The following is an 11,632-nucleotide window of genomic DNA, read 5'->3' on the forward strand; positions in this document are numbered from 1 at the left end:
ATAAGATATTGTTTGATGATTAACATTGATTTTATGAGCCTATACCTACCTATCTAAATATGATTTTTCTAATAATGTCATTATTTACAACTTCTGTGTTAAGTTTATCCTATTTAATAAGTAGTAGGTAAGGTCTTTTGTCTAAAGTTAAATATCTCAGAAATGTCTTTTTCTGAATGGATTGTACTTTTCAGGGAAGCTTTATAAATGTCTTTGGGTGGTTTTTGGCTATTTTTATTTTTTCTAACCTCCACCCCTCCCTCCCCTAGTGCAATAATAATATTAAACTTAGTACCAAAGATTTGACATTAGATTAGATGATATGAATTTAAGATCTATTCTCCTAATTCTAAATATATTTCAGGACTGGTTTATGACTGATGGTAAAGCAACGGAAAGGTTCAAGCCTTACGCATTTGTTCTTCAAAAGGAAAATTTGACGCATGAACAATTCTCTAAAAAGTTTGGAAAGGAAAGTAGATCTTACATTAAGATTCGCAAAATGTGTAAATATTTCTGTCGTTTTTATGGTGTTATAGAATTCATTCATACTTCTTATTTATTGCATCATATTAAAGACAGCTTTCCCCGGATATTAAAATTTAAAATTATAATATCAAAACCTTTGGCCCTTTGGGGTTAACAAAACTGTTATTATTTTTATGATTTTTATTTTAATGATTTTGGAAAATTGTATGTATTACGATGATATACATAATTTTTTAGTATGGCTGAGAATTGGATATAATTCCAGCGGATATTGATAGGTTTTTAAGTCATACTGGAATAGTTATTTCTCGCATTATAAACAACTTTCCGCGGATGTAAAATGTACAATTATAAGATTAAAACTGTTTTTATATTCGTAGAAAAATTGTTATAATATGAATGATGCTCGACATATTTTTTGAGAACTGATTCACCGGATAGGTATTAATCGGTTTCGAATGAATGCAAATTATAAGATCTACTAATACCTAGGGAACTATAACTGATTATCTGATACAAAATAATCTGCTGGAAGAATGTGTACAGTGGCTGAAAGAAAATTATCCTGAAGGTTCATTTTACCAGGTATTAATCTATAACTTGTACATGTTGTACTTCTTTATAGGTAATCATTGATGTATTAAGCCTCGCACCAAGCGTAGATTTTCTTACTGCTGCTACGTCATTTTTCTTATTTCGAATCAAATCAAACCCCTATAATAGAAAGTAGTAAGGTTTTATTTGTCTGAAGCTAAAGATCTTGAAAATGGCTGACTGAATGGGCTGTTATTTTCAGAGAAGCTGCATAAATGTCTTGGTTTGGTCTTTGGCTATTTTTTTAACTCACCTAGAGGTTAGGGGGAAGAAGCTATTACCATAAAAATTAAAAAAAAATGCTTTGACAAAAAAAAACATGACAAAGATTTGTGGTGGAGTTGCTTTTTTTCTACTGCACATTATTTTTATTCATTGCCTATTTTTGACTGGTTGCCAAATAGATTTTTTTATTTGAAATATCTCTGCTGAAAATAAAAACTCAGCAATTTGAATATTTTAGACATCTGGGTCTCGAACGTACATCAAGTATTTGGAGCACTGTGCTATGAAAGTAAAAATGGGTAAAGGCTACTGGGATGATTCACCAAGGTAATTTTACCTTTTCTTTAGTAGCGATGCTACTCTACTCGTGTTTGTCGGTAACGCTTACGTATGTTTTGACCTAATGACAATTAATAAGTTGATTTGGAAAAAGGCCAATTGTGATTTACTTATGAAATCGATGAAATATTGATTAATAAATTGGGAAATTATCCTTTTGGAATCTGCTAGAATTAGAGTAAAACACTAGAGGGAGAGAAAGGGTTAAATAACTGTATTTCCCCATCGCAACCGCCTTGTGCAACCTTTCTTAGATTATGAATTAAGTATGAATTAATTTTAAGGTTTGCGGGTCATGATTACATGCCAGCACTTATTCGCAAGAGTATGATCACTGCTGTTCATCCAGTTGAGGACAGGTAACATTTATAATCATAATTTATCTTACTAAGATGGCGTGGGGGAGGGGTGTTACTGGGCCATTAATGATAAAATTTGGATTGATTGAAAAATATATTGTGTTTTTTGGGTATTGGCATTTAAGTTTGAGGGACTATATTTCTAAGTTCTTTTTTGGATGGGAGCAGGATTTTAAGATGAAATGAAACTTAGGCAGGACTAATACAAAGCTTTACAAAAAGAAATTATACCTCACATATCATATAGGTACTATTTTTAGGGTTTTTTTTAGATCTAGCTACATTATTTCATAGTTTTTTTTAAATATTTCTAATTCTTAATGATTTGTTAGGGATATTAAAAAATGTTAGGTATTAACATTTTTTTTGAAATCCTAATAATATTTTGTTTTAGATATTTCAATGTAAGAGAAATGATGCACCTTATGGGATTACCTTTTGATTTTAAGGTAATATTTAAAAATTCTACGAAATACAGCAAAAATAATATAAAAACTTAACTTGTAGGACAAATCTTTAAAACAAACTTTGGAGTTATTAGTAAACTGTAGGTATTATGTTCAAAAAACACTTTCAAAGCATTTGCAAAGCCTTTTTGTTTGTATGTGTAAAGGGTCAAAAATAAAAAAATAAATTACAATTTATCAATAATACAAAATAGTAAAATTCTGTCACCATTATAAAAGGGAGTATTTAAAATTAGGCAATAAAGGAATTAAAAGGGTTGTTATCTGTCACACATACATGCCAAACTCTAGTAGCATACTTATAGAGACACTACGCAGTACGCATAGAAAAATACTCAAAAATGACCGACTGTTTCTTATTAAGATTGACGCTGCCAAGAACGTGAACCACATAGCCCAGAATGTGCCTGTGACCACAGCCCATGATTGGGCTGAGGAGGTGGTCAAATTTTGTCTGGGCAAGGCCAATATGTCACAATTCTCATTTCTGAAGCAGGATAACCTTAAAAAGGTAAATTTCAAGTTGGATAAGTAAAGGGTTAGTTTCATGAATAGGTTGCGTTTCTAAATAAAGTTTCTTATTCATTGGCTTTGGATACTTTTATTAAATTTTGATTATGTGGATCATTAAGTCGAGTGTCCAAACGTTTTAACCACTAATTATAATTTACATTAGGGATAAAGGGAAAAGTAGGTTGCGGGTAAAATCCGTAAAGATTGTGAGTTTTAAGTTAAAAACAGTAGTAGAGCGATAAAAATTTATCTCAGGCATTAACTTTTTAGAAAAATTTGTCTATAGTTCTTTTCAATAAGAAATACACATATTTAGTAAATATTATCGTTCTACTACTATTTCTAAGCCTTAAAACACACACCTTTACGGATTTTACCCGCAACCTACTTTTGCCATTGTGTATCATAATTAGGAATGTACATTAATTTTTCGGCCATTGTCTTATCCCTTAAAATTCCTGGTATTGGTTCTAACTTGTGAACATCAGCAAATTCACAAAGTGTAGATTTTCTGATTATAAATTATTTTTTTTTTCAGGAGATAACAGATAGTGATACAACACCACTGAAACCAATAACTCCACCAGTTCAAAATCATTTATCTGAAAATTCTACAACTGAAAAGTACATTCCTACATCTGTTATAAAACCGCTGAACAACTCACCACTGAAAGTAATAGTTGACCGCAAGCCTGGCTTGTACGATCCTTTAAATGGTCTTAGTCTTGTAAAATCAGAAGATTTAAAACAAGAACCAATAGAATCTGAAACAGACAAGAACGATGCAATGAGAAGTAACAATCTAAATGGTTTAAAAGAAGATAATATCAAAAAAGAAAATGGACTTAGCTGTATTAAATCAGAAGAAAACGAAAACAAAATCCAGGTATGATTTAATTCAATTCAATTTATTTTTGTGCTATTATCTATAATTTCATTGAACATTGATAAATATTTAGGACTATAATTTTGCGTACTTTCTGTATTGGGATAAATTGTTAAAAAGAAAATACACAAACCTATAATTAAAATTCTTTCACTTTTGACGGGTTAAGATTCTTTTTTATTCTTGATATATTTTTTGCTCTTACTTCATACACTTTATTTCCGATTTGTCATTTTTTTCTTTTTCTAAATATATATTCTTTTACAGCTAGGATAATTTTAAAAGTACCTACTTTTAATATCAAAAAGAATTTATTATGTAATTTATTTTATTACATAGAAAATAAAAAACATTTTTAAAATCTTAAAGGTAATTTATTCTGCAAAGTAAAATAAATCATTTATGTAAAAGATACATAAAGTTGTCCATTTATCATTTGGAATATTTTTGATTGGATTTTAAACATGGCAAATAGATCTTATTTAATTTTTCATAAATAAATATTTTCATTTGTCAAGGATATCTGTCTTTTCTAAATTATCCATTAGCTATTTTATTTTCAGAGCTTTTCCTCATGCAGCATCTGCCCGCAGTCCTTTAGTGGCATGGAATGGTCCCAAGTGTATAATCACTACGCAGCCGCCCACTATGCTGCCACAATATTGGAACAAAATAAAAGCGATACAACCTGCAGCCACTGCGGCCAGAAGTACAACAAGCCGGCCAGACTTGCGGTTCATATTGGGGTTGCTCATAAAGTTGTTGAAGAGTTTATTTTCAAGGTTAAAAAGGAGGAATGCCCTGACGCTAAAAATAATATCAAGCATGGAAGTATTGAGCTGACTGCATATGAGAATTCTGATGATGAAAGTTTTGGTGATAACAAAATAAGCGAAGATTGTAGTTTTTGTAATAAAAAGATTTTCTTCAAGTCTGAATTTGATCTTCAAACCCATTTTATTCACCATATAGAGGATAAATTAATCATTTCTAACAATGGAAATGTTTCTGAGTGCCATTTTTGTAAAAAGTCTTATATGGGACATAAAAAGAAGTTGGTTTTTCACCTAGCCAAAGACCATCAAAAGATTGATGGATTGCTCCCAAATAATCTCCACAAATATTTCACTGTGAATATTAAGAACCAAACTGATGAAGTTATGAAAGTTTTACAAATTGTTGGGACAAAAAATTACAAAGGAGTCCAAACCTACAAGAGAAAAGATAGAAAATTAGCATTTTATTGTATTTGCCCCTGGTGCAACAAACTAAACTTATCCATAGATAAAATATCAATTCTTAGGCACTTTGCAATGCATTGTAAAGATAAAATATTAGCCCACACTAAGGATGGGCAATGCTCTAAATGTGATGTTAAGTATAAAGAACCTTCTAAGGTTATATGTCATCTGGGCCTAACTCACAAACTTCTGGAAACTTTTGCTGATGGCAAAAATATGAATATTGAAACCATCAATGACACTAATAAGATGGATAACAGTATTAGCTTGGATAATCTAGAGGATAAAGGCATTGATAAAAATACTGCTAATCCTACCATAAATACTTCTACTCCTACTGAAAAGAGCAACAATACAACCAATATTTATGACACTGAAAAAGTTATTGGCTTTGATAATCTAAAGAATAAAGGCATTGATAAAAATACTTCTTCTCCTACTAAAAATATCGCTGAGCCTACTGAAAAAAGCAACAATGCCACCAAAATTTCTGACATTATTGGCGAAAATGAGAAAGAAAAAAATCCGATAACTGATCAAAATTTAAGCAGCAATATTGCCCTGGTTCAAAATGTTGATTCTAGCACTGATGATATTGAGGGACAAAAGATAGAAGATAATACTACAAATGGACATTTGAACAACAAAAATGATAAGATACAGAATGATGTTTCTAACGAAAAATCATCAAAACTCCCAGAAAAAGTACAGAATGGTGTTTCCTCCAACGAAAAATCACCAAAACTCCCAGATCAAGTTGGAAAAGATTTACTGATAGAAGAAAAGTTAAGGATCAAAACAATTATGGAAGAAAATGGAATTACTGGATTTTCTGGCATAAGGTTGTACTCAAGAAAAAATGTAGCAATAAAATTTTACTCAATCTGCCCGTGGTGCAATGACTTAATCGCCGCCACAGAAAGTTCTTCCATTAAAAAACATTTGGTCTATCATTGTAAAAATGAAATTTTATCTGAACAAAAGTCCAAAAATAAATGTTACTTGTGTGATAAAGATGTACAAGGCAAACCTATTTTTACTCTCTTACAACATTTAGCCTTCCATCATGATTTGCTTAATAAATATTCAGCTGGTAAATGTGTGGATATTTTGGAAATGCCAGAAAGACTTTCTAGAATTAAGACAACTTCTCTTCATTCAAAACCAAAACTGGATATAAAGAAAATTAAACAGGTTAATGATAATTGTAAAAACACAATTTCAACTCAAAATGGGAAAGGTACAGAGAACAATGCTATAAATGGTTTTCATAAAACAACTCTCAATGAAAATGAACCAAAATTGGATGCTACAAAAGTCAACATGGAAAACAAATCAAAGTTGAAAAATTCAAATGCTAAAAATTCAAAACTTTTATTAAGATTAAATCTACCTCCAAACACAGAAACTGTTTACATCAATCCAAACATGAGTTCAAAACATTACATATTATGCCCAGTGTGTCATAAGCTTCTAATTTCACCAGACATAAGATCACTAAAACAACATTACGTCATACATTTCAAGACTTTAATTCTAAAAGAAATTGGTGATGGTGTAACAAAATGCTCTGAATGTAATCTCAGTCTACCAAGGGATATTCTAAAGGCGATTCATTTTGGTATTAAACATGGGATGCTGGATAAATTCATCAAAAATGAAGGATTCAACATTAAAAATCTTGATGAAAACCCACCAATTAAAAGTGATAATGCTGCAATATCAAAAGCTGTACTACAAGGTACTGAAAAGGCAACTGACAAACCACTGACATCCAATGATAAATTGTCACAAATAATCAAGTCCAACAATCTTACAATTAATTTGATAAAAGATGAAGTACCTGCTTCCAACACAAGTGAAGCTTCAAGATCCAGTGTTATCAAAAGTATTGCTGAGGCTAAGCTTAATGTACAAAATTCTCCTATTGCTGAGGCTAAACATAATGTACAAAATTCTCCAAATAATGTTGCTAAGAATACTGCAGATAATACTACTGATGGTTGTAAACAAAATGAGATTGAAGAGATTATTGTTGAAAAGACTGCAGAGTTAAGAAAAACACCAACCAAAAAGGTAAGGATTTAATACAATAGGTATAAATTATTTTGTGGGAAGAAAGTGGGTTAAAAAAAATCGTCAGGTCTAACAATTATAGGGAGTAAAATCTTTACTTTTCTGTCCAAACACCCCGGGTATTAGGTTAAGTAACAGACAACCAACTCTTTAATTATACTACTTTTGTTGTGATGCCCTAACTGTGCATTGTAATGAGTTGAGCCTGTTTTGGGCCAAGGCATTTCCCCATCACTATATTAATGTCGCGCATATCCAATAGCAGCAGTATGAACCAATTTTACCGTCTTCAGTTATGAGCTTATGATGCGGTATTCAGCCGAGATTCGAACTTACTCACCTCCCATACGACGAGTGGTGTAAAGCCACGATCGCAGTTTAAACCCCTCCCCCCTTAGCAATTGCAACTTGAGTATAGATTGGCTGTTGTATTACAAATTTTGGTGTCCATGGATGATTGATTTATCAATCTGTCTATTTTATATATTTTTTTGTTAAGGTCAAAATCTCAGTTCAACTTGAGAGAGCCGCAACCCAGTGTGAAGACTTGACTTTAACAAGACAGCAATCAGAGGAAAGTTCAGACGAAGATTTCGATACAGATCCAAATTATTTTAACTCTGCAAGAACTCAGAAAAATTCATTTAGAAAGAAAAATAGATCTTCAAAACCGGTGGCTACTAAAAAATCAGAAGACATTGAAATTTTGGAAAAGAAAAGTGGAACTTCAAAACCGGTGGTGCCTGATAAATCAGATGAAATTGAAATTTTGGAAGTTGCAGAAAATGAAAGTAAAAATAAAAAATCGACTTCGCCTCAGGAAAAGAATAAGAAATTATATTTACAACTTTGTCCTGAAATTGATTTTTTTACGCTGTATAAGAACCGGTTATAAAATATGCTGAAAGCATATGTAAAATAGAATTTCATTGTTTACTCTTCGTGATATCGGTTAATTAATATCAAAAAGGGAGGGATGGGGGGGGGGGTGTGTGACACTTTTTGAAATCAAAATTAAAAGCCAAAGGAACTCGACTAAAAAAAGAAGAGTTACAGCACTAAAATTTAGCAAGGCAGTTGCTTTAAAGAGGTACAACGTGGAATTGTGAAGAAACATGGTGGAACCGCCGCTCTCGCCGTAAACCGCCGACTTTTTTTTGCTTTTTTTCGCCAAATTAGACAATTTTTAATCATTTTAGACAAATTTTTTTTTTTTTTTTTTTTCAATAAAAAAATTCTTTATATTGGCACTTAATACCTACTTGTGATTTTATTGAATATGTTTAAAAATGTTTGAAATACCCATTAGAATTGTCCAGTAAAAAAAATAAGGGATATTTGTTTTGAAAAAAGTATGTCTAAGATGATTCAAAATTGTCTAATTTGGCAAAATAAAAAGCAATAAAAAGTTAGGCCGCCATTTCTTCATAGTTACACAATACATTGTACCTCTTTACAGCAACTTCTTTTGAGTTCCTTTGACTTTTAGTTTTGGATTTAAAAAGTGTCACATCCAAGTCCAGGGTTGTCGAATTGGGCACTTTTTTTTATATTGGGCGCCCAAAAGTGGTTTTGGGCACCCTTTTTGGGCAAATGTCGTTAAAAGCATATAAAAAGGATATAAAATAGCCTAAAACCATACCTAGACTTATTATTAGAAATGAAATAGCTTAAAACCATCTCAGGACCTATAAAAGCTCCACTGGAAAGGAGAACCATATCGGTTCAGCAGTTAGCGAAATCCTTCTCTAGATGCAAAAAAGCTTACTTTTTATATAGTTAACTAGCGGCTACGGCCCTAGAGGCCTCTAGGTGCACTTGAGGAGGGGAGAGTCAAATTTGATAATCCAATTATTAGGTATATTAGATTTGAAAAGAAAAAGTAAAAAAAAATTGAGGGGGGGAATATATTTTTTTTTTTTGGGGGGGGGTGGGTTTCTTCACCCCATTTTTATTTTTAGTTTAAAAAATTTTAAAAAAAGTTTTTGGGTGAGTGTAATTTTTTTTCGGCACCCCGGGGCTAAAAAACTGGTTTTAATCTTATAATTGTACATTCTATATCCGCGGAAAGCTGTTTATAATACGATGCTAGAAATAACTATTATCATCCTTCATAGCTCTCATCTAACTTCTTATTCTAAAATCTTAGAGTAAAATATTGGCTGAATTCAAGAATTCTGTCAACTCCCTACTTAACCCAACCAACCTAAAGAACAGAAGGGTTATGGTGGAAAGAAGCTATGTTACTGAAAACTTAAATCATTACACCATTTGTCCAACCTGTGATAAAATTATCCTTGCCAACAAGGAACATAGAATAAAGAAACATTTCCTGGATCATTTTAGAAAACAAATCATTGGTAGCATAATATTATCAAAGAATTGTAAGAAATGTGACAAATCATTTGGGCATAGTGAAGATATTGTGAGTCATTATGCAATTGAACATGCCCTGCTTGATGACTTTATTGATGATACCTTTGAGATTAACACAATTGACACAAACTTTCCTGATAATATTGGTGATATAACTGAAGAATGTAGAGGTCTAATAATCCACTATTTAAATGGAGGAAGTCTACGCCCAAATTATCTAAATGGCAAAATGATGGTTGATAAAAGAAAAGTTTCGGTTCTGCCAACCACTGTAAAACCAGTAGTTGGAAATGGAGTTTTCAGAAAAAATCCGTTTGTTATTGAAAAACCAACAAATGTTGTGAAAAGCCCTCCCAAGATAACAACAAATAAACCCAAAAATATTAGTAATACAACAAATTCTCTTTCATTTAAAGATTTCTTGGATAAAAGATTAGGCAAAGAATCTGGAAACAGTGATAAGTCAAGACAAACAGAAATAAAAAGACCCAAAAGAGAGAGACCTGCAGTAAATTATGATGAAAGTCTAGATGTTATTAGCCAAAAAGTTTCCAGAACTGGATCTAGAGTCAGACCAGTTGTCAATTATGATGAAACTTCAGATGATGTTACCCAAAATGTTAGAAGAACATCTATTTCAAATTCCTCTGTAAGATATCAGTGTTTTAATTTGGACAACATACCTAGTCATTTCAAATATTGTCAGGTTAGCATTGAGAAATTATCTAAAAAGGTTGTTGACAAACATGAAATTATTCCTTATGATCCTGAGTTGATTGATCTCATTGACTCTGATTCTGAATCAGATTCAGATATTTTAGAAATATCTGATGTACTTGTGGACACAAGAATTTTGACTCCAGTTAAGTCATTATGTTCTGATGATTCTTCAACAGAAGATGTTTCACTATTCTCTAAACCCCTGGCCCAGTCCTCACCTATACATTCCAGATGTACTAGTCCTATCAATACTGACAAAACTAGTTCTAAAGTAGCTCCGCTACTCCAGACAAAAATATCAAAAACTGGTCATAATGACAAGGATACAAATAATGAGGAGAACTCTATTGTAGAAAAAGATGATGATTTAGAAAATGACAAAGAAAATGAAGATAAACAAGTTGAAACTGAAAATGACTCAAATGAGAAAGTTCATGAAGGAATTTTTAGAGTAAATGAATTAGAGAACAAACCAACTGAAACTGAACAACATAAAAATATGCCTAAAACAAATAATGATAGTACAGAAATTAATGAAGACACTTCTGTAGAAAAACTCGAAGAATCATCTGATTCACAAATTGATAAGAACATAGAAAAAGAACCTTATTATGATGTACATAAAGAAATGACAGAAAAATTATCAGAAAATGACTTAAACAAAAATGACAATGAAAAACCTAGGAAATCATTAATTATAAAGTTTGTTGACGAAACAAAGATTGAAGAAAATGATTCAGCTGACAATCCTGAAATTAATGATACTGTAGAAGACAAGCTGAATGATAGTTGCGAGCTTTTGGAAGATTTTTCAGATTTGTCTTTCAATACAAGTGTCAGTGACGTCATAGTTCAGGATAATATTCATTCGGATAATGAATTGTAAAGTTTAAAAATTGTGCATCTACTCTTCAGCTAGGATATGTCTTTCTCTACGACTTCGAAGCATAACTATCATTATTTTTTTTTCTGTATTTGATATTGTATTTAATAGATTTTACTGGTAAAATTAGAAGATTTTTTAAAATGATGAATTTGTTAGAAATTAATATAATATGTATTACGTAATTTTATATTTTTGTTTAATGTTTATATATGTAATGTACCTATTAAATTGTGTATTTAGTTGTTTTTTTTCAATGCAGTTATATTTTTAAGAAACAATAAATTTAGAGAACGAATCTCTTAAACTTAAATTTACAAATTTTGTATATAAATTTTATGTAATTAATTTTTTAAACCAAAGAATTGTAAATAGATTTCAATGTATAAATCAATTTTAATTTTGAGTGGAGCTTATTGTTTAATATTTTGTATTTATTAATGAATTTTTCATTTATTAATGTA

General features: G+C 31.1%; 2 protein-coding genes across 2 annotated transcripts in view; both read left to right on the forward strand.

Annotated features, from left to right (window-relative positions):
* Positions 1-8,118, forward strand: part of LOC145323441 (uncharacterized) — a 383,852-nt gene extending 375,734 nt beyond the window's left edge. The window contains exons 16-24 of the mRNA XM_080165844.1: positions 365-470; positions 980-1,074; positions 1,547-1,635; positions 1,932-2,006; positions 2,401-2,455; positions 2,838-2,984; positions 3,525-3,872; positions 4,436-7,189; positions 7,689-8,118. Of these exons, the coding sequence (XP_080021970.1) occupies positions 365-470; positions 980-1,074; positions 1,547-1,635; positions 1,932-2,006; positions 2,401-2,455; positions 2,838-2,984; positions 3,525-3,872; positions 4,436-7,189; positions 7,689-8,084 (4,065 nt within the window). The 3' untranslated portion in view covers positions 8,085-8,118. The remainder of the gene's footprint in view (positions 1-364; positions 471-979; positions 1,075-1,546; positions 1,636-1,931; positions 2,007-2,400; positions 2,456-2,837; positions 2,985-3,524; positions 3,873-4,435; positions 7,190-7,688) is intronic.
* The window catches only part of LOC145321609 (F-box/WD repeat-containing protein 8-like), a 70,822-nt gene that overhangs the window by 31,227 nt on the left and 27,963 nt on the right, over positions 1-11,632 (forward strand). The window lies entirely within an intron of this gene.

This window comes from Acartia tonsa, chromosome 6, assembly GCF_053477335.1.
Source record: "Acartia tonsa isolate MP-2025a chromosome 6, ASM5347733v1, whole genome shotgun sequence".
Classification (NCBI taxonomy): Eukaryota; Metazoa; Arthropoda; class Copepoda; order Calanoida; family Acartiidae; genus Acartia; species Acartia tonsa.